Source organism: Panulirus ornatus, chromosome 3 (genome assembly GCF_036320965.1).
Source record: "Panulirus ornatus isolate Po-2019 chromosome 3, ASM3632096v1, whole genome shotgun sequence".
Lineage (NCBI taxonomy): Eukaryota > Metazoa > Arthropoda > Malacostraca > Decapoda > Palinuridae > Panulirus > Panulirus ornatus.
In genome coordinates, this window is record NC_092226.1 from 41,674,953 (window position 1) to 41,702,086 (window position 27,134).

The 27,134-nt window shown below is 40.8% G+C and overlaps 2 protein-coding genes across 3 annotated transcripts in view; both read right to left on the reverse strand.

The window, feature by feature from the left end:
* flr (actin-interacting protein 1 flr) overlaps positions 1-27,134 on the reverse strand; it is a 278,566-nt gene that overhangs the window by 51,596 nt on the left and 199,836 nt on the right. For both annotated transcript variants that reach the window (XM_071687385.1, XM_071687376.1), the window contains 2 exons: positions 9,811-9,921; positions 9,432-9,535 (listed from right to left, as the gene is read on the reverse strand). In XM_071687385.1, coding sequence (XP_071543486.1) covers positions 9,432-9,535; positions 9,811-9,921 — 215 coding nt within the window. The remainder of the gene's footprint in view (positions 1-9,431; positions 9,536-9,810; positions 9,922-27,134) is intronic.
* LOC139762475 (uncharacterized) lies at positions 21,564-22,371 on the reverse strand. The gene is made up of 2 exons (XM_071687398.1): positions 22,241-22,371; positions 21,564-22,106 (listed from the first exon to the last, which is right to left on the reverse strand). Exon 2 carries the CDS (start codon positions 22,039-22,041, stop codon positions 21,694-21,696), a length of 348 nt encoding a protein of 115 aa, XP_071543499.1. The 5' UTR covers positions 22,042-22,106; positions 22,241-22,371; the 3' UTR covers positions 21,564-21,693.

A 27,134-nucleotide genomic window follows, 5' to 3' on the forward strand; every position in this document is an offset into this window, starting at 1 on the left:
CAACAACTGACTCACTTCCCAAGCTCTCTCATCCACAACAGACTTCATACTTGCCCCTCTTTCCAAAACTCTTGCATTCACCTCCCTAACAACCCCATCCATAAACAAATTAAACAACCATGGAGACATCACACACCCCTGCCGCAAACCTACATTCACTGAGAACCAATCACTTTCCTCTCTTCCTACACGTACACATGCCTTACATCATACATACACACACACACACACATATATATATATATATATATATATATATATATATATTTTTTTTTTAAACTATTCGCCATTTCCCGCGTTAGCGAGGTAGCACTAAGAACAGAGGAATGGGCCTTTGAGGGAATATCCTTACCTGGCCCCCTTCTCTGTTCCTTTTGGAAAATTAAAAAAAATAATGAGAAGGGAGGATTTCCAGCCCCCCCGCTCCCTCCCCTTTTAGTCGCCTTCTACGACACGCAGGGAATATGTGGGAAGTATTCTTTCTCCCCTATCCCCAGGGATAATATATATATATACATAAATGGTGAATAGTATGAAAAAAAAATATATATATATATATTTTTTTTTTTTTATACTATTCACCATTTCCTGAGTTAGTGATGTAGTGTTAAGAAAAGAAGACTGAGCTTTTGAGGGAATATACTCACTTGGCCCCCTTCTCTATTCCTTCTTTTGGAAAACTAAAAACGAGAGGGGAGAATTTCCAGCACCCTGTTCCCTTCCCTTTTAGTCACCTTCTATGACACGCAGGAATACGTGGGAAGTATTCTTTCTCTCCAATCCACTGACAGCACGTTGACCCCGGTATACCACATTGTTCCAATTCACTCTATTCCCTGCATGCCTTTCACCCTCCTGTATGTTCAAGCCCCAATCGCTCAAAATCTTTCTCACTGCATCCTTCTACCTTCAATCTGGTCTCCTGCTTCTCCTTCCCTCCACCATTAACACATATATGCTCTTTGTCAATCTTTCCTCACTCATTCTGTCTGTGTGTCTAAACCACTTGAACACACCCTCTTCTGTTCTCTCCACCATACTCTTTTTATTATCACATATTTCTCTTACGTTTTCATTACTTACTCGATCAAACCAACTCACACAACATATTGTCCTCAAACATTTCATTTCCAACACACCCACCCTCCTCTACACAACCCTATCTATTGCCCATGCCTTGCAAAAATATAACATTGTTGGAACCACTATTCCTTCAAACATACCCATTTTTGCTCTTTGAGAAAACATTCTTGCCCTCCACACATTCTTCAATGCTCAAAGAACCTTCGCTTCCTCCCCCACTCTGTAACTCACTTCCGCTTCCATGGGTCCATCCACTGCTAAGTCCACTCCCAGATCTAAAACACTTCACTTCCTCCAGTTTTCCTCCATTCACGCTTACCTCTCAATTAACTTGTCCCTCAACACTACAGAACCTAATAGCCTTGCTCTTGTTCACATTTACTCACAACTTTCTTCTTTCAAACACTACCAAACTCAGTCACCAACTTCTGCAGTTATTCACCCAAATGGGCCACCAGCACTGTATCATCATCAGCAAACAACTGACTCACTTCCCAAGCCCTCTCATCCACAACAGACTGCATACTTGCCCCTCTCTCCAAAACACTTGCATTCACCTCCCTAACAACCCCATCCATAAACAAATTAAACAAACTTATGACTCTGTAATTTGCACACTCACTTTCATCCCCTATGCCTTTGTACAATGGCACTAGGCATGCATTCCGCCAATCCTCAGGCACTTCACTATGATCCATACATACAATGAATATCCTTACCAACCAATCAACTACACAGTCACCCCCTTTTTTTTATAAATTCCATTGCAATACCATCCAAACCCACTGCCTTGCCGGCTTTCATCTTCTGCAAAGCTTTCACTAACTCTCTCTCTGTTCACCAAACCATTCTCCCTGACCTTCTCACTTCGCACACCACCTTGACCAAAACACCCTATATCTGCCACTCTATCATCAAATACAAACAACAAACCTTCAAAATTTTTCGCTCCATCTACTCATTTCATCACTACTTGTCATTACCTCCCCATTAGCCCCCTTCACCAATGTTCCCATTTGTTCTCTTGTCTTATGCATTTATTACCTGCTTTCAAAACATATTTTTATTCTCCCTAAAATTTAATGATACTCTGTCACTCCAACTCTCATTTGCCCAGTTTTTCACCTCTTGCACCTTTCTCTTCACCTCCTGCCACTTTCTTTATTACATCTCCCAGTCATTTGCACTACTTCCCAGCAAAAATCATCCAAACGCCTCTCTTTTCTCTTTCACTAACAATCATATTTCTTCATCCCACCATTCACTATCCTTTCTAATCTGCTCACCTTCCACCTTTCTCATGACGTCTTTCACGTTAGCGAGGTAGCACAAGGAAACAGACAAGGAATGGACAAACCCACCCACATACACATGTCTATACATAAACGCCCATACACGCACATATACAAACATATACATTTCAACGTATACACAGACATTTCTTTAATACTTTGTCACTGTCTCCCACGTTAGCAAAGAATGGCCCAACCCATCCACATACACGTATATACATAAACGCCCACACACGCACATATACATACCTTTACATTTCAATGTATACATACAAGTACATACACAGACATATACATATATGCACATGTATATATTCATACTTGCACCCTTCATCCATTCCCGTCACCACCCCGCCACACATAAAATTGCACCCCACTCCATCTGCGTGCGTGTGAGGTAGCACTGGGGAAAGACAACAAAGGCCACATTCTTTCACACTCAGTCTCTAGCTGTCATGCGTAATGCATAGAAACCACAGCTCCCTTTCCACATTCAGGCCCCACAAAACTCTCCATGGTTTACCCCAGACACCTCACATGCCCTGGTTCAATCCGTTGACAGCACGTGGACTGCGGTATACCACATCATTCCAATTCACTCTATTCCTTGCATGCCTTTTACCCTCTTGTATGTTCAGGCCCCGATCACTCAAAATCTTTTTCACTCCATCCTTCCACCTCCAATTTGGTCTTCCACTTCTCCTCATTCCCTCCACCTCTGACACATATATCCTTTTTGTCAATCTTTCCTCACTCATTCTCTCCATCTGACCAAATCATTTCAATACACCCTTTTCTGCTCTCTCAACCACACTCTTTTTATGACCACACATCTCTCTTACCCTTTCATTACTTACTCGATCAAACCACCTCACACCACATACTGTCTTCAAACATCTAATTTCCAACACATCCACCCTCCTCCGCACAACCCTATCTATAGCCCATGCCTTGCAACCACATAACATTGTTGGAACCACTAATCCTTCAAACATACCCATTTTTGCTCTCCAAGATAATGTTCTCACCTTCCACACACTCTTCAACACTCCCAGAACCTTCGCCCCCTCCCCCACCCTGTGACTCACTTCCACTTCCAAGGTTCCATCTGCTGCTAAATCCATTCCCAGATATCTAAAACACTTCACTTCCTCAAGTTTTTCTCCATTAAAGCTTACCTCCCAATTATCTTGTCCCTCAACCCTACTGAACCTAATACCCTTGCTCTTATTCACATTCACTTTCAGCTTTCTTCTTTCACACACTTTACCAAACTCAGTCACCAGCTTCTGCAGTTTTTCACCCGAATCAGCCACCAGTGCTATATCATCAGTGAACAACAACTGACTCACTTTCCAAGCACTCTCATGCACAACAGACTACATACTTGCCCCTTTCTCCAAAACTGTTGCATTCAACTCGCTAATGACCCCACCCATAAACAAACTAAACAACCATCATACACTCCTGCCGAAAACCAACATTCACAGGGAACCAATCACTTTCCCCTCTTCCTACTTGTACACATGCCTTACATCCTCGATAAAAACTTTACACTGCTTCTAGCAATTTACCTCCCACACCATATACCCTTAATACCTTCCACAGAGTATCTCTATCAACTCTATCATATGCCTTCTCCAGATCCATAAATGCTACATACATATACATTTCAACATATACATACATATACATGCACCCTGTATATACATATATACACATGTACATATTCATACTTGCTGCCTTCATCCATTCCTGTTGCCACCCTGCCACACATGAAATAGCATCCCTCCTCCAGCAAGGTAGTGCCAGGAAAAGACAAAAAATGAGGCCACATTCATTCACACTTAGTCTGTAGCTGTCATGTATAATGCACATAAACCACAGCTCCCCATCCACATCCAGGCCACACAGACCTTTCCATGGTTTATCCCAGAAACTTCACATGCCCTGGTTCAGTCCATTGACAGTACATCGAGCCCAGTATACCACATCGTCCCAATACACTCAATTCCTTGCATACCTCTCACCCTTTTGTATGTTTGGGCCTCGATCGCTCAAACTCTTTTTCCCTCAATCCTTCCACCTCCAATTTGATTTCCTGATTCTCCTTGTTCCCATCACCTCTGACATATATTCTCTTTGTCAATCTTTCCTCACTCATTCTCTCCATGTGTCTAAACAATTTCAACACACCCTCTTCTACTCTCTCAATCACATTCTTTTCATTAGCACACATCTCTCTTACCCTTTCATTACTCATCCGATCAAACTACCTCACACCACATATTGTCCTCAAACATTTCATTTCCAACATGTCCACCCTCCTCTGCACAACCCTATCTTTAGCCCATGCTCGCAATCATATATCGCTGGAACTACTATTCCTTCAAACATACCCATTTTTGCTCTCCAAGACAACGTTCTCTCCTTCCACACATTCTTCATCACTCCTAGAACCTTCACCCCCTCCCCTACCCTGTGACTCACTTCAGTTTCCATGGCTCCATCTGCTGCTAAGTCCACTCCCAGATATCTAAAACACTTCACTTCCTCCAATCTTTCTCCAATCAAACTTACATCCCAATCAACTTGTCCCTCAACGCAACTGAATCTAACAACCTTGCTCTTATTCACATTCACATTCAACTTTCTCCTTTCACACACTTTCCCATACTCAGTCACCAGCTTCTGCAGTTTCTCATCCGAGTCAGCCACTAGAGCTGTATCATTGACGAAGAACAACTGACTCATTTCCGAGGACCTCTCATCCACAACATACTGCATACTCGCCCTTCTCTCAAAAACTCTTGCAATTACCTCCATAACCATCCCAACCATAAACAAATTATACAACTATGGGGACATCACACACATAAATGGTTTACTACATCAGCAAGGTAGCGCCTGGAAACAGATGAATAATGGCCAAACCACTCATATATATACATAAATGCCCATATATGCACATATACATACATATATACACACACACAGATATACATATATAAACATGTACATATTCATACTTGCTTGCCTTCATTTGTTCATGTCGCTACCCTGCCCCACAGGAAACAGCATCACTACCCCAACTTCAGAGAGATAGTGCCAAGAAAACAGACAAAAAAGGCCACATTCGTTCACACTCGGTCTATTGCTGTTATTTTCACTTCTTTATTATACATGATCACCATTTCCTGCATCAGCGAGGTAGCATCAGGAAAGAGACCAAGAATGGCCCATTCACTCATATACACATACATAAATGCCCATTCATGCACATTTTTTTTTTTTTTTTTTTTGCTTTGTCACTATCTCCTGCGTTTGCGAGGTAGCGCAAGGAAACAGACGAAAGAAATGGCCCAACCCACCCCCATACACATGTATATACATACGTCCACACACGCAAATATACATACCTACACAGCTTTCCCTGGTTTACCCCAGATGCTTCACATGCCTTGATTCAATCCACTGACAGCACGTCAACCCCGGTATACCACATCGTTCCAATTCACTCTATTCCTTGCCCTCCTTTCACCCTCCTGCATGTTCAGGCCCCGATCACACAAAATCTTTTTCACTCCATCTTTCCACCCCCAATTTGGTCTCCCTCTTCTCCTCGTTCCCTCCACCTCCGACACATATATCCTCTTGGTCAATCTTTCCTCACTCATTCTCTCCATGTGACCAAACCATTTCAAAACACCCTCTTCTGCTCTCTCAACCACGCTCTTTTTATTTCCACACATCTCTCTTACCCTTACGTTACTTACTCGATCAAACCACCTCACACCACACATTGTCCTCAAACATCTCATTTCCAGCACATCCATCCTCCTGCGCACAACTCTATCCATAGCCCACGCCTCGCAACCATACAACATTGTTGGAACCACTATTCCTTCAAACATACCCATTTTTGCTTTCCGAGATAATGTTCTCGACTTCCACACATTCTTCAAGGCTCCCAAAATTTTCGCCCCCTCCCCCACCCTATGATCCACTTCCGTTTCCATGGTTCCATCCACTGCCAGATCCACTCCCAGATATCTAAAACACTTCACTTCCTCCAGTTTTTCTCCATTCAAACTCACCTCCCAATTGACTTGACCCTCAACCCTACTGTACCTAATAACCTTGCTCTTATTCACATTTACTCTTAACTTTCTTCTTTCACACACTTTACCAAACTCAGTCACCAGCTTCTGCAGTTTCTCACATGAATCAGCCACCAGCGGTGTATCATCAGCGAACAACAACTGACTCACTTCCCAAGCTCTCTCATCCCCAACAGACTTCATACTTGCCCCTCTTTCCAAAACTCTTGCATTCACCTCCCTAACAACCCCATCCATAAACAAATTAAACAACCATGGAGACATCACACACCCCTGCCGCAAACCTACATTCACTGAGAACCAATCACTTTCCTCTCTTCCTACACGTACACATGCCTTACATCCTCGATAAAAACTTTTCACTGCTTCTAACAACTTGCCTCCCACACCATATATTCTTAATACCTTCCACAGAGCATCTCTATCAACTCTATCATATGCCTTCTCCAGATCCATAAATGCTACATACAAATCCATTTGCTTTTCTAAGTATTTCTCACATACATTCTTCAAAGCAAACACCTGATCCACACATCCTCTACCACTTCTGAAACCACACTGCTCTTCCCCAATCTGATGCTCTGTACATGCACATATACATACATATACATATCAACATAGACACGTACACATATACACATGTACATATTCATACATGCTTGCCTTCATCCATTCCTGTCGCCACCCTGTCCCACAGTAAACAGTATCACTACCCCCTGCTTCACCAAGGCAGTGCCAGGCAAACAGACAAAAATGGCCACATTTGCTCACACTCAGTCTCTATATATTTTTTTTTTCCACACTTGATCACTGTTTCTTGGGTTAGCAAGGTAGCACCAGGAACAGAGGAAGAAAGGCAACATCCACTTTCCAGCTGTCATGTGTAATGCACCAAAATCACATTTCCCTACCCAAAACTAGGCCTCACAGACCTTTTCATGGTTTACTCCATATGTTCATATGGCCTGGTTCTGTCCACTGACAGCACGTCAACCCCAGTACACCACATCTTTCCAATTCACTCTATCCCAAGCACACCTTTCACCTTCCTGCATGTTCAGGCCCCTATCATTCAAAATCTTTTTCTCTCCATCTTTCCTCCTCCAATTTGGTCTCCCTGCCCCGTTCTCCTTGTCCCCTCCACTTTTGACACATATATCCTCTTTGTTAACTTTCCTCACTCATTCTTGCCATGTGTCCAAACCATTTCAATACACCCCTTCAGCTCTCTCAACCACACATTTTTTATTACTACACACCTCACAGTACAAGTTGTCTTCAAACATTTTATTTCTAATACATCCACACATCTCCACACAGATTTATCTAAAGCCCATGCCTTACATCCATGTAATATTATTTTTTTTTTATATCTATTTTATTATACTTTGTTGCTGTCTCCCGCGTTTGCGAGGTAGCGCAAGGAAACAGACAAAAGAAATGGCCCAACCATACACATGTATATACATACGTCCACACACGCAAATATACATACCTACACAGCTTTCCATGGTTTACCCCAGACGCTTCACATGCCTTGCTTCAATCCACTGACAGCACGTCAACCCCGGTATACCACATCGCTCCAATTCACTCTATTCCTTGCCCTCCTTTCACCCTCCTGCATGTTCAGGCCCCGATCACACAAAATCTTTTTCACTCCATCTTTCCACCTCCAATTTGGTCTCCCTCTTCTCCTTGTTCCCTCCACCTCCGACACATATATCCTCTTGGTCAATCTTTCCTCACTCATCCTCTCCATGTGCCCAAACCACTTCAAAACACCCTCTTCTGCTCTCTCAACCACGCTCTTTTTATTTCCACACATCTCTCTTACCCTTACGTTACTCACTCGATCAAACCACCTCACACCACACATTGTCCTCAAACATCTCATTTCCAGCACATCCATCCTCCTGCGCACAACTCTATCCATAGCCCACGCCTCACAACCATACAACATTGTTGGAACCACTATTCCTTCAAACATACCCATTTTTGCTTTCCGAGATAATGTTCTCGACTTCCACACATTCTTCAAGGCCCCCAGGATTTTCGCCCCCTCCCCCACCCTATGATCCATGTAATATTAATGCAACTAATATTCCCTCAAACATACTCATTTTTGCACTGATAATGTTCTCTCTTTCCACACATTCTTCAGTGTTCCAGAACCTTTGACCCTTCCTATTCCCTTTGACTCATTTCTGTTTCCATTAGTTATCATGCCCACTCCAAGGCATCTCAAACAGAAAACATCTACACATCATCAGAGTGAAAGTAGAGGATGCAATACACACTTCTGAATAGTCTTTTCATTATGTCAGTATCACTGAAATGCTATGGTTGAATACATTTTTTTAACAAACTGAAAAACTAAAAAGCACAGGGTTGAAAAGTAAACCTACATCCATGGTTACAGGTTTAAGCCAAATCTCAAAGGTCATTTCAGTTAGAATGCTGAACTTCAGAGTGTAAGTAAACAAATATGGAAGCATTCACTCATTCTTAATTAGCACTAAGGATTTTGATGTTTCAGCTGTTTTTTGATGATCTTTAAGAGTTCTGCAACTTAGCACTCCCTTAAAAAAAAGGTAAACTTATCTAAGAGAATGGCAATGCTATTCAATTTCAATCATTTTTTTTGCCATACACACTTTCCATTTCCTCATGCAGTATCTAATCAGGAAGTATATTGCAGGTACTGCACAAATATGCCTATACACTGGAAAGGTAAAAAATAATGTGACAAAACAGTAAAAGAAGGTAAGTGCCTGGGGAGAAGCTATGGAGGTATCTGACATGTGGTGTGAACAAGCACTCTTAGAACAGTATTTGCAGAGCTGGGATCTCTATTCCCAATCCAGTAAGCTAGAAAAAAGCCATAATTTACTTTTCATTAATAGTTTATGAGGAAAAGGAGACAAAAGCATACCTCTTTGGTTGTAACGGCAATAATGCCATCTTTCAAGGCAGCAATCATCTTTGGCTGTGAACCAAGGGAGATAGATTCCCCAGTGTAAGTATTTGTAGCAGGATCTGAAAAGAATTAGTGAAAACACTAAGGAAGAATGAGGCATAAATATCTTCATTCCTCAGCAATCTTAAATGTTGTCCCTATCATCTGATCATTCAATCAATATCCCTTTTATCAAACCATCAACTTCTACACTCAAAATCTTTGAGGTATGATTCTCTCACAAATCAATTAATCAAGAAACCTTATTTTCATGTTCTGTACCGATTTTGGAAAAACAAAAAGCAAATGAAGAGCTTGTATGTATAATACGTCACAAATCATATATTTAACTTACCAATTACCTTAACACTGTCATCAATACCAGCAGTGTAAATTGCATTGTCCTTGACAATTAATCCATTAACCTGATTTCCATGACCCTTGCCAGCAATACGGTCATTGTCACCTGTTAAAGAATAAATACTATGAGATTAAATACTCCCTCACATACAGTATGAATTACTTATATACTAATTTCTTATTGAAAACTCCACTTAATCATATACCCCATTGCAGACCACAGTGAAATCAATACTCTTTAACAACAAAATTAAGCTTGCCACAAGAATATATAAACACTACTGTTGCTTTATTTTGTGCAATATGGACTGAAAAATTATGTGAATCAAAGCTGTGTGACATTCAACTATCAATCTAAATATAAAGTTAGGGATGGGAGGCCCCGAAAAACACACCAATCACTGCCCTATATGGCTCCTTAAATAAAAAAAAAAGGGGGGGGGGGTCTTAAACATATAAAACAAGACTATATTGTATGGAAAGGCTAATAATCATTTACACATTAAGAAAAAAACAAAAATCTATAGGAAGTAGAGTTGGAATTGTCACATACCACATATGCTTGGATCGACTTGGGTTCAAAACATCCAACTTTTAGGTGGTGAATGATATAGTAAAGTGCATTTTTCATAAAATTTTCAACACAATTCCCTTCAGTAGGTTCTTAACTAATGCTTGAATTAATAATCATCTTTATATTCAGAAAAATATAAGAGAAAATAAATGAAATAAATGGGATGCATACCTCCTCAAATCATTAGTAATCATGTTCATTTCAAAACATTCAACATTCAATCGATAAAATGATACATAATTCTCCTTACAAATAATTTACCTAATCCTTACTGAAACGTATAGTACCTCTCCTTGGCCTTTGTTTTAACTTATAGTCAATAATACAGTAAATGTTTTTTTCATTTATGTTTCTAAATAATCTCTTCAGAAGGTTCTTATCTATTGTATTAATCAATAATCATCTACACATTTAGAAAAAAATAAGGAAATAGCTAGAGAAGATTAACCAAAATATTCCTAAATAACAGGGTGTCTGCCATCCATCCTGCCTACTTTGTGTTTAAATGAGTAATTAACAATGTTTGATGTACAATAACAAAATACTATTAGAAAAAAAAAAGTCATAGTGCTCTCAACAGATTTGCCACCCAAACATTAAGATTTTAAATGTTAAAATAGTAAAGTTATCCCTGAGGATAGGAGAGACAGAATACTGCCCATGTATTCCCTCCATATCATATAAACCAACTAAGAGGGGTGGGTGTGGGTGGCTGGAAATCCTCCCTTCCTGTATTATTTCCAAATGAAGGAAGACAGCAAGGAGCCAAGTGAGGAATTTTTCCTCCAAGGCTCAGTCATGTGTTCTCTACGCTACCTTATTCAAGCAAGAAATGGTGAGCATGTATGAAAAAAAAATTAAACTTAACTACAATCTCACTCATATAAAATGCAATATAATCACATAATAACAATAAAAAACAATCAAGGAACAAGAAACTCACTCCTCAACTTACCCAGAGAGAAATAAAGAGCTTGGGAGATGGGTCTGCTGCAGGGGGTGTGTGATGTCACAAATGATGTTTAATCTGTTTATGGATGAGGTAATGAGGGAAGTGATTACGAGGTCTTAGACAAAGGAGCAGGTATGCAGCCTGTATGGGGTGGGGGTGACTGGGAGGTATGTCAGCAACTGTTTGCTGAAGACACTATGCTGAAGGCAGATTTGTGTGAGAAACAGCAAAAGCTGGAGCCTGTGTTTGGAAAAGGGTGTGAAAGGAGAGAGAGCAATGTAAATAAAAGCATGGTTATTGAGTTTTGTAGTGCAAAAAGACTTTTGCATCATCTGCAAACACATTCAGGAAGGTGTCCATGCATCCATGCAAGTCATTTACATAGATCAGGAAAAGCAATGGCCCAGAACATAACCCTGTGGCAATCCACTTCTCACCATGAACCACTGGGAGAAAGCTCCTCTGACATGCATCATTTGTTCCCTTCCACTGAAATAATTCATCCATCAAAGAAGTTTCCCTTTATTCCCGACTAGGGGTCCAGCTTCTTCATCATCCTCCCATACAGGACAGTGTCAAGTGCTTTCTGGCAGTCAGGATATAAACAAAACATCCAGCCTCCCCTTTTGTCTACGACAGAATTCACTCTCTGTCAGACATCTAAGAGGTTTGTTACACATGACATCCTTTCCCTGACACTGTGCTCTCTCTCTCTTAGGTAACTTCTCTTCTACATAAAGTCTTTCATTTGGTTTCTAATCATATTTTCCAGAATCTTACTGACCACACTCATCAGATCCTGTTATCAGTTTCTTTTCTTGTAGATTGGAATGACATTCTATTTTTTGGGCACTTTGCTTTTCACTAATGATATCCTGACCACTATGTTTTTTTTTTTTTTTTTGCATATCTGCACACACATTCAGTACATAAGGAGAAATTCCATCAAAACCATATGCCTTATATGGGTTAAAACCTTTTAGTATTTGGTTAATGTCTTTTTAAAAAATCTTAAATGTTTTATGAAACTTCCCCATTCCATCTCATTGGTGTTGGAAATGCAATATCTTCCACTGTGACAACACTTCTGAACTTAAGTTATTCAGTTTTTCACATATTTTTACATCTCCCTCTATAGTGCTTCCCTCTAAATCCCTTTGAATAATAAGATGCTCTTTAAATGACACGTGACTCTGGACAAGCTTAAGGCTATGTTTCAGATTTTCTCCAGCCATGTCCATAATATTCTTTTCAAATTTTCTTTGCTCCAACTTTTTAAACTAAGTACACTTGTTCCTTGCTTTTGTATCCATATTCATTCATTATACTTGATCACCATTTTCTGCATCAGTGAGGTAGCACCAGAAAACAGATGACGAAAGACCCAACCACTCACATACACAAATATATACATACATGCATATACGCGTACATATACATATATATACCTATATACCTATATATACATATATACATTTATTTTACTTTGCCGCTGTCTCCCGCGTTTGCGAGGTAGTGCAAGGAAACAGACAAAAGAATGGCCCAACCCATCCACATACACATGTATATACATACACGTCCACACACGCAAATATACATACCTATACATCTCAATGTGCACATATATATACACACACAGACATATACATATAAACACATGTACATAATTCATACTGTCTGCCCTTATTTATTCCCATTGTCACCTCGCCATACATGTAATAACCCCCTCCCGCCTTATGTATGCGAGGTAGCGCGACGAAAAGACAACAAAGGCCCCATTCGTTCACACTCAGTCTCTAGCTGTCATGTAATAATGCACCGAAACCACAGCTCCCTTTCCACATCAAGGCCCCACAGAACTTTCCATGGTTTACCCCATAGGCTTCACATACCCTGGTTCAATCCATTGACAGCACGTCGACCCCGGTATACCACATCGTTCCAATTCACTCTATTCCTTGCACGCCTTTCACCCTCCTGCATGTTCAGGCCCTGATCACTCAAAATCTTTTTCACTCCATCTTTCCACCTCCAATTTGGTCACCCACTTCTCGTTCCCTCCACCTCTGACACATATATCCTCTTGGTCAATCTTTCCTCACTCATTCTCTCCAAACCATTTCAAAACACCCTCTTCTGCTCTCTCAGCCACACTCTTTTTATTTCCACACATCTCTCTTATTCACATTTACTCTTAACTTTCTTCTTTCACACACTTTACCAAACTCAGTCACCAGCTTCTGCAGTTTCTCACATGAATCAGCCACCAGCGCTGTATCATCAGCGAACAACAACTGACTCACTTCCCAAGCTCTCTCATCCACAACAGACTTCATACTTGCCCCTCTTTCCAAAACTCTTGCATTCACCTCCCTAACAACCCCATCCATAAACAAATTAAACAACCATGGAGACATCACACACCCCTGCCGCAAACCTACATTCACTGAGAACCAATCACTTTCCTCTCTTCCTACACGTACACATGCCTTACATCCTCGATAAAAACTTTTCACTGCTTCTAACAACTTGCCTCCCACACCATATATTCTTAATACCTTCCACAGAGCATCTCTATCAACTCTATCATATGCCTTCTCCAGATCCATAAATGCTACATACAAATCCATTTGCTTTTCTAAGTATTTCTCACATACATTCTTCAAAGCAAACACCTGATCCACACATCCTCTACCACTTCTGAAACCACACTGCTCTTCCCCAATCTGATGCTCTGTACATGCCTTCACCCTCTCAATCAATATCCTCCCATATAATTTACCAGGAATACTCAACAAACTTATACCTCTGTAATTTGAGCACTCACTCTTATCCCCTTTGCCTTTGTACAATGGCACTATGCACGCATTCTGCCAATCCTCAGGCACCTCACCATGAGTCATACATACATTAAATAACCTTACCAACCAGTCAACAATACAGTCACCCCCTTTTTTAATAAATTCCACTGCAATACCATCCAAACCTGCTGCCTTGCTGGCTTTCATCTTCTGCAAAGCTTTAACTACCTCTTCTCTGTTTACCAAATCATTTTCCCTAACCCTCTCACTTTGCACACCACCTTGACCAAAACACCCTATATCTGCCACTCTATCATCAAACACATTCAACAAACCTTCAAAATACTCACTCCATCTCCTTCTCACATCACCTCCCCATTTGCGCCCTTCACTGAAGTTCCCATTTGCTCCCTTGTCTTACGCACTTTATTTACCTCCTTCCAGAACATCTTTTTATTCTCCCTAAAATTTAATGATACTCTCTCACCCCAACTCTCATTTGCCCTTTTTTTCACCTCTTGCACCTTTCTCTTGACCTCCTGTCTCTTTCTTTTATACATCTCCCACTCAATTTCATTTTTTCCCTGCAAAAATCGTCCAAATGCCTCTCTCTTCTCTTTCACTAATACTCTTACTTCTTTATCCCACCACTCACTACCCTTTCTAATCAACCCACCTCCCACTCTTCTCATGCCACAAGCATGTACAGTAGGGTTGAGGGTCAAGTCAATTGGGAGGTGAGTTTGAATGGAGAAAAACTGGAAGAAGTGAAGTGTTTTAGATATCTGGGAGTGGATCTGGCAGCGGATGGAACCATGGAAGCGGAAGTGGATCATAGGGTGGGGGAGGGGGCGAAAATTCTGGGAGCCTTGAAGAATGTGTGGAAGTCGAGAACATTATCTCGGAAAGCAAAAATGAGTATGTTTGAAGGAATAGTGGTTCCAACAATGTTGTATGGTTGCGAGGCGTGGGCTATGGATAGAGTTGTGCGCAGGAGGATGGATGTGCTGGAAATGAGATGTTTGAGGACAATATGTGGTGTGAGGTGGTTTGATCTAGTAAGTAACGTAAGGGTAAGAGAGATGTGTGGAAATAAAAAGAGCGTGGTTGAGAGAGCAGAAGAGGGTGTTTTGAAATGGTTCGGGCACATGGAGAGAATGAGTGAGGAAAGATTGACCAAGAGAATATATGTGTCGGAGGTGGAGGGAACGAGGAGAAGAGGGAGACCAAATTGGAGGTGGAAAGATGGAGTGAAAAAGATTTTGTGTGATCGGGGCCTGAACATGCAGGAGGGTGAAAGGAGGGCAAGGAATAGAGTGATTTGGAGCGATGTGGTATACCGGGGTTGACGTGCTGGCAGTGGATTGAATCAAGGCATGTGAAGCGTCTGGGGTAAACCATGGAAAGCTGTGTAGGTATGTATATTTGTGTGTGTGGACGTATGTATATACATGTGTATGGGGGTGGGTTGGGCCATTTCTTTCGTCTGTTTCCTTGCGCTACCTCGCAAACGCAGGAGACAGCGACAAAGCAAAGCAAAAAAAAAAAAAAAAAAAAAAAAACATCTCTCTTACCCTTACATTACTTAATCAAACCACCTCACACCACATATTGTCCTCAAACATCTCATTTGCAGCACATCCACCCTCCTGCGTACAACTCTATCCATAGCCCACGCCTCGCAGCTATACAACATTGTTGGAACCACTATTCCTTCAAACATACCCATATTTGCTTTCCGAGATAATGTTCTCGACTTCCACACATTCTTCAACACTCCCAGAATTTTCACCCCCTCCCCAACCCTGTGATTCACTTCCGCTTCCATCCGCTGCCAGATCCACTCCCAAATATCTAAAACACTTTACTTCCTCCAGTTTTTCTCCATTCAAACTTACCTCCCACTTGACTTGACCCTCAACCCTACTGTACCTAATAACCTTGCTCTTATCACACATTTACTCTTAACTTTCTTCTTTCACACACTTTACCAAACTCAGTCACCAGCTTCTGCAGTTTCTCACATGAATCAGCCACCAGCGCTGTATCATCAGCAAACAACAACTGACTCACTTCCCAAGATCTCTCATCCACAACAGACTGCATACTTACCCCTCTTTCCAAAACTCTTGCATTCACCTCCCTAACAACCCCATCCATAAACAAATTAAACAACCATGGAGACATCACACACCCCTGCCGCAAACCTACATTCACTGAGAACCAATCACTTTCCTCTCTTCCTACACGTACACATGCCTTACATCCTCGATAAAAACTTTTCACTGCTTCTAACAACTTGCCTCCCACACCATATATTCTTAATACCTTCCACAGAGCATCTCTATCAACTCTATCATATGCCTTCTCCAGATCCATAAATGCTACATACAAATCCATTTGCTTTTCTAAGTATTTCTCACATACATTCTTCAAAGCAAACACCTATATATGTATATATATAAACCTATATATGTATATATATATACCTATATACCTATATATATACCATTCCTGTTGCCATCCTGCCCCACAGAAAACAGCACTGCTACCCCCTGCAACAGTGAGGCAGTGCCAGGACAAAAGACAAAAAAGGCCACATTTGTCCGTCCACTCAGTTTCAAGCTGTCAAGTGTAATTCATCAAATCCACACCTCCCTATCCAAACCCAGGCACTACAGACCTTTCCATGGTTTACCCTAGTTCAGTCCACTGACAGCATGTTGACCCCGATATACCAAATCATTCCAATTCACTCTATTCCTTATATGCCTCTCACCTTCCTGCATGTTCAGGTTCCGATCGCTCAAATCTTTTTCCCTCCATCCTTCCACCTCCAATTTGGTCTGCTTCTCCTTGTTCCCTCCACCTATGACATATATATATTCTTAGTCGATCTTTCCTCACTCCTCTCCATATGTCCAAACCATTTCAACACCCTTTTCTGCTCTCTCAACCACACTCTTTTCATTTCCACACATCTCTCTTACCCTTTCATTACTTACTCAATCAAACAACCTCACACCACATATTGTCCTCAAACATTTCATTTCCAACATATCCACCCTCCTCCGTACAACCCTATTTATAGCCCATGCCTCGCAACCATATAATATTGCTGGAACTACTATTCCTTCAAACACCCATTTTTGCTCTCTCAGATCATGTTCTCTCTTTCCACACATTCTTCATCACTCCCAGGACCTTGCCCCCTTCCCCACCCTATGACTCACTTCAGCTTCTATGGTTCCATCTGCCACTAAGAACACTCGGATATCTAAAACACTTCACTTTCTCCAATTTTTCTCCATTCAAACTCATATCCCAACTGACTTGTCCCTTAACCCTGCTGAACCTAATAACCCTGCTCTTATTCACCTTTACTCTCAACTTTCTCCTTTCACACACTCTTCCAAACTCAGTCACCAACTTTTGCAGTTTCTCACTTGAATCAGCTACCACTTCTGTATCATCGGCAAACAACAACTGACTCATTTACAAGTCCATCTCATCCCCAACAGATGGCATACTTGCCCCTCTCTCCAAAACTCTTGCACTTACCACCCTAACTACTCCATCCATAAACAAATTAAACAACCATGGAAACATCACACACCCCTGCTGCAGAACAACCTTCACTGGGAACCAATCACTCTCCTCTCTTCCTACTCATACACTTACCTTACACTCTTGATAAAATCTTCTCATTGCTTCTAGCAGCTTACCTCCCACACCATATACTCCTAAAATCTTCCATAAAGCATCTCTATCAACCCTATCATATACCTTCTCCAGATCCATAAATGCTACATACAAATCCATATGTTCTAAGTATTTTTCATCCACATTCTTCAAAGTAAACACCTGATCCTCACATCTTCTACCACTTCTGAAACCACAGTGCTCTTCCCCAATCTGATGCTCTGTACATGCCTTCACTCTCTCAATCAATACCCTCCCATAATTTTCCAGGAATACTCAACAAACTTATGCCTGTGTACCTTAAACACTCACCTTCATCCCCTTTGCCTTTGTACAATGGCACTATACATACATTCCGCCAATCCTCAGGCACTTTACTATGATCCATACATTCACTGATTATCCTTACCAAGCAATCAACAATACAGTCACCCCCCTTTCTTAATAAATTCCACAGAAATACCACCCACTTCTGCAGCCTTGCCGGATTTCATCTTCCGCAAGGCTTTCACCACCCCTTCTCTCCACCAAACCACTCTCCCTGACCCTCTCACTTCAGACACCACCCCGACCAAAATACCTTACATCTGCCACTCTATCATCAGACATTCGACAAACCTTTAAAATACTCACTCAATCTCCTTCTCACTTCATCACCATCTGTTATCACTTCCCCCCTTGCCCCCTTCACCAATGTTCCCATTTGTTCTTGTCTTATGCATGTTATTTACCTCCTTCCAAAACATTTTTTTATTCTCCCTAAAGTTTAATGATACTCATTCACCTCAACTCTTATTTGCCCTCTTTTTCAACCCTTGCATTTTCCTCTTAACCTCCTGCTGCTTTCTCTTATACATCTCCCAGTCATTTGCACTCCTTCCTTGCAAGTACAGGTACAACACCGAATTTCCAGCAATTGATGGTTTGGTACCTCCTTTAGTCCGGACAAAATTACATGAGGGAACTTGAAATTACCGCGGCCACTAGACTAGTTTACTGGGCGGCCACAGATGGCGTTGTATGTAGGGCACGCTTATTTACTTTCTTTACACAGCATTTGTTGGAGGTGATACCACAATTCTGTGAGATCTTAGCTTATTCTGCTTAAATCTAACTCTAGCTATGGCTTCTAAGATATAGGAAAGTGTCATTTATGGTGTCAAATGTAATACCAGTCCATATCGATCCAAGATAAAGTAGAACTGTTGAAAAATCTGGACCGTGGTGTTTTGGTGCGTAAGCTGTGTGACATCTACAGTATTGGTTCATCAACTATTTATGATATAAAGAAGCAATGGGAGAAAATATTGAAATTCTAAGCAGACAGCGATTCCAAGATGCAAATGACGATTAGAAAAACTATGAAAGATGGTGAGAGTACTGAGCACGATCGAGTGATGATGGAATGGTTTCGACAGCATCGGAATGATGGAGTGGGCTTTTCAGGTAGCATGATATTGGACCAAGCTACATTGTTCCATTAAGAACTTGAGTTACAACATGAGCATGACTATAGTGAAGGATGGCTTCAAATTAAAGAAGCATCATGGAATTACCACGAATAAAGTGTGCACAGAAGAGTGGTCTGCAAACCATGAAGGAGCTGCCGAGTATGTGGATGAATTTGCAAAACTCATAGCTGACAAGCACTTCAGTCCTGAGCATGTGTATAATGGATGGAACTGCATTATTCTGGTGATGCACACCTAGGAAAATACTAACAACAGAAGACGAAGAAGACCCCCCACAGGATTCAAGCAATCTAAGGACAGACCTACCATCTTAGGGTACTCAAACATTTAATATTTGTTCAATTTAAATTTCTAGTAGTCTATGGTATACTTAAGACACATGGGAGATGTATAGTTAGTGGGTTAGAGAAGTGTTGATGAATCATTATTACATGACCATGGTTGGTCCGGCAAAATGGTTAATCCGGCAAGGCTTTGGAACCAAGAGCATCGGAAAATCGATGGTGTACCTGTACTGTCCAAACGCCTCTCTTTTCTCTTTCACTAGCAACTTTACTTCTTCATCCCATCACTCACTACATTTTCTAATCAGCCCACCTCCCACCTTTCTCATGCCACATGCCATCACTGCTTCCCTAAATTCATCCCATTCCTCACCCACTCCCTTCATGTCATTTGCTCTCACCTTTTGCCATTCTACATTCAATCTCTCCTGGTACTTCCTTACACAAATCTCCTTACCAAGCTCACTTACTCTCACCACTCTCTTCTCCCTGAAAATCTCTCCTCTTTTTTGAAAACCTCTACAAAGCTTCACCTTCACCTCCACAAGACAGTAATCAGACATCCCACCAGCTGCCCCTCTCAGCACATTAACATCCAAAAGTCTCTCTTTTACATGCCTATAAATTAACACCTAAGCTAATAATGCCCTCTGACCATCTCTCCTATTCACATTCGTATACTTGTGTATAACTCTCCTTTTTAATCAGGTATTCCCAATCACCAGTCTTTTATCATCACACAAATCCAATGGATATCCAATATACACCAATTATACCCTCAACTGCCACGTTACTCACCTTCGCATTTAAATCACACATCACTAATACCCAATCTCTTATACCTTGGAAACACTAACCAGCTGGAGTGACATCTATATCTTAGCTACTGCTCAAGTGGAAGCCTCTTTGCTTTTTGACATCTTTCATCAACATTCTCTCCTCTTTCTTACCATTCCCTCTCTGTTTCAGGAAAGAAGTACTTCATTGTGCATTTCACAGAACCTCTCAACACAAAGCTCTAGTTCCCAGCTACTGAACTCCATTTTCCAATCTTTGTTACCACTGAAATTGTTGAAGTTTGTACACCCACTTAAAAATTATTCAGCACCCTTGGCTCTGATACACCCCAAAACGATAACTTATGTGGTTGGTACCCGTGTGTTTGTATGAAAGTCATATGATGTTTTCTGTAGCCAATTGCCGTATTTAATGGTAAGTAAACAGGTATATAGTGAGTGCTTGTAAGAAAGCCTCTAAACAGTGAAATGTTACCCTCTATAATGTAATGATCAAACCCATAATTTGCATTCATGTGTGCATAGCAACCAACGAACTGGGAGCCATTTAGTATTTTTACATTATGTGATGCAACACTACCCCACATCATTAAAAAGTGCAGATGATGGAAAATATATAAATGTCCAGTAAATATGACAACATGCACAAAGAACAGAAAATTTGTGCACCATAATAGCGATATAACATTAAACACAGCACTGGCATGATTATGAAGCTGGGATGAGTCATGAAATGAGGTATGATATTTCTTTAGTATGCTTAACAGGATAAGCAAAGATGGGCACCCAGTCCTCAAAAAGGATTGTTGGTCCCAGTCCCAGTCCTTGACTCAAAATGGATCAATGGTCTCAGTCATGGTCCTTCCTGAAGAAATGAACTAGGACCAACTCGTTCCTCGGTCCTTTCATTTATCATGTGAAAAATATTCATTTGAAATGAAACCCAAACAACCAATTGAAAACACTGGTACAAGTAATACAAATAGTAATTAATAGTATTTAATACAAGTAACTACAATAGTAATTAATTTTCCCTTCAAGAAAACCAGCATTTCAAAGTGGCTGTCACTGAGCCCTGATCTTTTTGGCCTCAGGGCATCTTTCCCCAAAGAGGAGAGCTGCTCTTCAGCACCCCTGAAAGGGATAAGTGTATCAAACTTTATGAACAAGTCCTCCGACACTGGGCCTGGGAATGAGCACTTGTTGAAAGATGTTTCCACCAACTTGGTTCCAGTTTCTTTGCTATTCACCCCACCCTCGTAAAGAGCCCCAAAGAAGTCCTCATCCTGGTCATTCTCACCCCTCACTGCTGCTGGGTTCCTTGCGTGAGTCCGTCAGAATCTTCATCATAATCATCACCTGCTTCTTCACCTTGGCTGTTATCTCCTCGACATTATACAAGACGCAGTCCTCTAACAGTCTCACCCAGCCCAATGTGAACTGAGGGTGTAGTGCAGCTGCCAGGAGGAAGTCCATGTCCTCAAAAAGGGGACCAAACCTACTACTGATGCCATTCCAGACAGCAACTACCAATGGCTGACAGACCTTGACATCAATGCTTTCTTTCAGCACCTTCAACATTTTGAGAGAGATGGCCAAGGTGGGCAGAAGTGTCCCCATGTAGGCTTTGTCCTCCTCTTGCATGATGTCCAATGCCTTACAGACCGGTGGCACTACCTCAAAATACTCTTTGAAGAAGCAAATATCAGCTGAAAGAAAAACAGTGAATATCTTAGTCCTGTACTTTAATCTTTTAGTTTTATATCAAACTTTAACTTTCAAGTTTTAACATTTATAACTTTTCAAAAATAAAAGTAAAATAAAAAAGTAAAAAACTACTCACTAAACAAGATCAAAGGTACCCCAAGAATGTTGCATGCCCAGTGTAGTCCAAGAAGCTTCTCCCTGTCTCGGAAGATGTTAACCAGATGACACAACCTGTCGTAGATGGAGTTCCATCTTGTAATGGTGGGAAGTCAGCAGCATCCCTATCTCAGCCTTAATGGTGTCTGAGGCTTATGAATCTTTTGCCTGCTTGTTCCACAGCTCTGTAGAAGTGGATCTTGTACATCTCCTTTGCAAGTACGTCGTAGGTGTGTCATCTACACAATAAGACTGATTTCTGCCCAAGGAGGGTTTCCTGGTCAATCCAGTATACAGTCATCCTCATGAATGACCTGAAATGAAATGGATTATGGAATATTTTGAAATGATTCAGTCGAAATGTATTCTCTCGGTATAATAATTTTCATTTACATTTTGAGAGCATTGTAATGAATTAATTAAAATAACTCACTGCTTATTAGTGTTCTTTTTAATTGAAGTAAAAGTAACAATTAAAATTTAGCATACCTGTGGGCACAAGTCCAAACGTTTGCTGTAGCAGAGACCCACTGTACAGAGCTGAGGATGTCCCATGGGTGCTGCCTCTTCTCATCAAACCTCAAAATGTTTATCAAAAGATATAACAAGTAATCCTAATGTGTTCCAATGTATGTTTGTTTGTCACTCGACACATATATTTAAGTTCAATAACTAGAACGTGCATTTGCAAATGCTTATATCAATATGGTCAATGTTAAATAGGGTTAAAGAGCCAAAAAAAACGTACCTGTCTTTGATACACCTGGTCAGCATCAACCTAGACATTACAAGTTGACTGGAAAAACAGGTGTTGATAAAGTTCTTCCACAAATCAGCGTCAACGATGTCGAGTGGTAACATGTCCATGAAGTGATTAACTAATTAAAAAGAAATACAAATTCTTTATGTTTCATCATAACTGACTGACATAAGGACTTTTAGACAAAGTTGAAAGTGTTAATCAAATTTACTGACTTCCTCATCAAAGACAGCCTTGGTGACTCTAGACGGTCTAATCATAGTCTCCTAAATAATTGGCTGAACCATGGCCCTCTGCCTCTTGCAGCCAAGGTGCTCCAGACAGTTGCTTGGTTGCTTCTTCCTTTTCTGGATTGACATCTCGTCCTTGATGAACCAGTCAAACTGATTCTGTTCATAAAAGTGGCATCTAAAGACATGTCATTTGAGGTTTTTTGGCTCTTGCTGCTGGTCAAGAGTAAGTTCTTGGTCATCAGACACAGCAAGCACTTGTATTCCAGGTTCTGCTCACCCTAGGGGCCCACGTATTTAAAATATTTGTCCGGGTGTGGCTAAGGGTTACTGGGTTCAGTTTTTCCGCTAGGAGCTCCGGCAGCTTGATTCGAGATTGAAGCACTGATAACACTAGATTCTCTTTCGCCTTCAGGTGTTGAAACATGTTCGAATTCAGTCTCAGTCTGAGTCTTCTTGACGAAACGAGATATCATCTTTCTCCAAAAATTTTTCGTCAAACCAAAATCATTCAAAAAGACACAGTATTGAGTGTTTTATACTTTAAAGTAAGTTTATTAAAGTGAAAACCTGAAAACAGACAAAAAAAATAAAAAGGAGAATAAAAAGGACCAAAGAACATCAGACCATCTGGAAGTTATGAAAAACTGGAAAAAGAACTGACTTTCCCCATCATGGTCCTCATAATTAACCGAGTTCCTGGAATTCGATCCTGCCCATCTTTGATGATAAGATTAGTATATCCACAGGGTGTAAGGGTGATTAGGTAGTGAAATTCATGAGGCACAATGTTAGTGTTAGCAACGACTCTTACCACAGGAGGTCCATTATCTAAATATAATGTATTAAATACATTGAAAACAGAACTGGTTCAACCTGCATTGAATTGAGCTTTGGATCCAAACGAACAGAAGGAATCATAATGTTTATTTGGAATCACAGCTATGTTAGACGAGATGAATATCTGGGAGAAGACACATGCAGCAATCATCAATCTAAATGGACCTCAGTAATGGTGATTTTGCTAAGCAAATGGGAATGTCCAAGCATACCACAGACTGTGTGCAAATAGGTTAAACTTTGTCCAAACAGAATGGGGTTCCTACACTAACTATTGATAGAATCAAAAGTGCAATAGCTTCCGGTGAAATGTGTTTATCTTTCCAAAGCAATTAACCAAACTGGCATATGACCAGCAACCCGTACATCTAATATTCTGTAACTGCAAGTCTGTCGGTAGCAAGAACAGATATTACTGTGGTGTTGCTGTGAATAATGCTATAGTGCTAAATTTGTATCCTGAAGCATAATTTTGTTAATGAAGCACAATCTGCATGTAGAGCCATTGTAAAATGATATAACACTACAAGATACAGAGTAACTGGAAACTCAGCGGGTCAGGGATGCTAACCATACACTGTACCTCAGGAGTTTTCTCAAGAATTCTTGTGTGGTGTGACATTGTCTCATGCAGTAGGGGTGCCAAATAATTCTTCACTGGGTGTATAGTGTCCTCTTTATGTCTTGTCTCACCCTTGCTCTTTTAGTGTCCTCACTTATCACACAGTCAAACTTGAGAATTAAGTGATTACTTTTTCCAACCGGCATATAATATATAATATTCTTAATAATTCCCTATGAATATGGGAGAATGAATAATTCCCATGTGTTACCTACATGTCCTAGTAGGCAACTTAGACGGGCAGGAGTAGGGGGTCTGGTAACCCTCACCTTCTTGTATTTCAATTTCTAAAAGGGAGGTGTGCTCTTCGAAGGCTCAAGCTGGGATATTTGAATGTTTGGATCAAACCAAGATGAGAAGAAGGGAGATATAGGAAGTAAGTTTATGGATAGGAACCTGGGTGCTCTTGCTCTGAGTGAAACAAAGCTTAAAAGTAAGAGGGAACAATGGTTCAAAAATGTCTTGGATTAAAGTCAGGGGTTAGAGTGAGGGCGAGGGTTAAGGAAGGAGTAGCACTTCTGTTGAAGGTTTTGTGGAAATGGATGAGTGTAAGGAATTGAGCCCCAGACTACAGTAAAAATGAGAGTGGATCATGAGAGGTGGGAGGTTATTAGTGCTCATGAACCTGGTCATGAGAAGGGTGATGAAGAATGGAAAGTGTTCTGGGAGGAGCTGAGTAAGCTTCTTTGCAGTTTTGATGGGTGATTTTAATGCAAAAGTGGGTAACGTGGCAACTAAAGGTATAACCAGGGGCCTGGGGCATTCAGTCATGTGAAAGGAAATAGTGAACAGCTTGTGGATTTGTGTATGAAAAAGAACTGGTGATTGGTAATACCTGGTTTAAAGAGGGAGACATACACATGTATACAGGGAGCAGAAAAGACGGAAAACGGGCATTACTGGATTACACACTAACTGAAAGGTATATAAAAGAGACTCTTGTGTATAAATGTGCAAAAAGTGGGTGCTGCTAGGATTTCTAATCAATACCTGGTGGAGACAAGAGTGAATATTTGTAGAAGCTTTTGGAATAAAAGGAAATACATAGTATAGGTGAGAAGACACAAGGAAAAGCGAGTGAGCTTGGAAAAAGAGGCTTGTGTCAAGTGATACTAGAAGAGACTGAAAGTGAAATGGCAAAAGGTGAGAGTAAATTAAGCTATAGGAGTCAGTGAGGAATGAAGGTATTTATGGCATGTGTGAGGGAAGTGTATGGCAAACATAGGTGGGAGGTGCAAAAGTGAGGACAGGTAGTGAGTCTTTGAATGAAGAAGTTTAGTTCCTTGGGAAAGAAAAAAGATAGGCGTACCAGTGGTACTTACAGGGAAGGTTGTACTAGTGACTGTGAGATGTACAAGAGTAAGTGGAAGAAGTCAACACGAAGGTGCATGGACTGAAAAAAAGGCAAATGAGAGTTATGGTGAACAAGTATCACCAAACTTCAGAGGGAACAAGAAAATGTTTTAGGAGGAGGTTAATATTGTGAGAAAAAGGATGAGAAAAAATGGGAATATTGGTGAAGGGGCAATGGGAAACAGGTAACTGGCAGATATAAGATAAAAAGGAGATGGCTTGAGTACTCTGAAGGATTGTCAAATATTTTTGATGATAGGGTGTTGGGTTATGGAGGTATGCAAAGTCTAAGAGTTAAAAGCATATGGTTTGATGAAAAGATAAAAGGAGGTGAAAGCCTTGCATAAGAATAAATGGGGCAAAGTGACTGAGGTGGGTGGTGTTACAGTCAAATTTCTTATGAAAGGGGGTGACTGTGTTGTTGATTGGTTAGTTAGGATTTTCATAGTATGTAAGAATCATGGTGAGTTGCCTTAGAATAGGCAGCATGCATAGTGTCGGTGTATCAAGGCAAGGGGTACAAAGATGAGTGTTTGAATTGCAAAGGTAAAAGTCTGCTGAGGACACCTGGCAAGATGAATGAAAAGTGGTGACTGATAAGATGGTGGCAAACACAGAGTAACAGACTGGGGAGAAACAATGTGGTTTCAGGAGTGTCAGGAGATGTGTAGATCACATAGTTGCTGTGAAGAATGTGTGTGAGAAATACTTGGAGAAACAAAAGAATCTGTATGTGGCATTTATGGAACTTGAAAAAACATATAATTTGACTAACAAAAATGCTTTATGGAAGGTGTTACAAAAATATGCAGTGGAGGAAAGCAATTAGAAGCAGTGAAGAGTTTTCATCATGAAAATAAGGCATGTGTGTGAGTAGGAAGACAGGAGGAAGAGCAGTTCTAGACAAAGATAGGTCTGCAGCAGGGGTGTGTGATGCTATAATACCTGTGATGCAGTAGTGAATGAGATAAATGCAAGGGTCATTTAGAGAGGAGCAGGTATGTAATCTGTTGATGGTGGAGAGGCCTGAGAGGTGAGCTATCATTTTGATGACATGGTGCTGCTGGCA

Bases quoted from the DNA above. Each gene is read 5' to 3' on its own strand.
- LOC139762475 (XM_071687398.1), bottom strand. From the start codon at position 22,041: ATGCAAGAGGAGGACAAAGCCTACATGGGGACACTTCTGCCCACCTTG.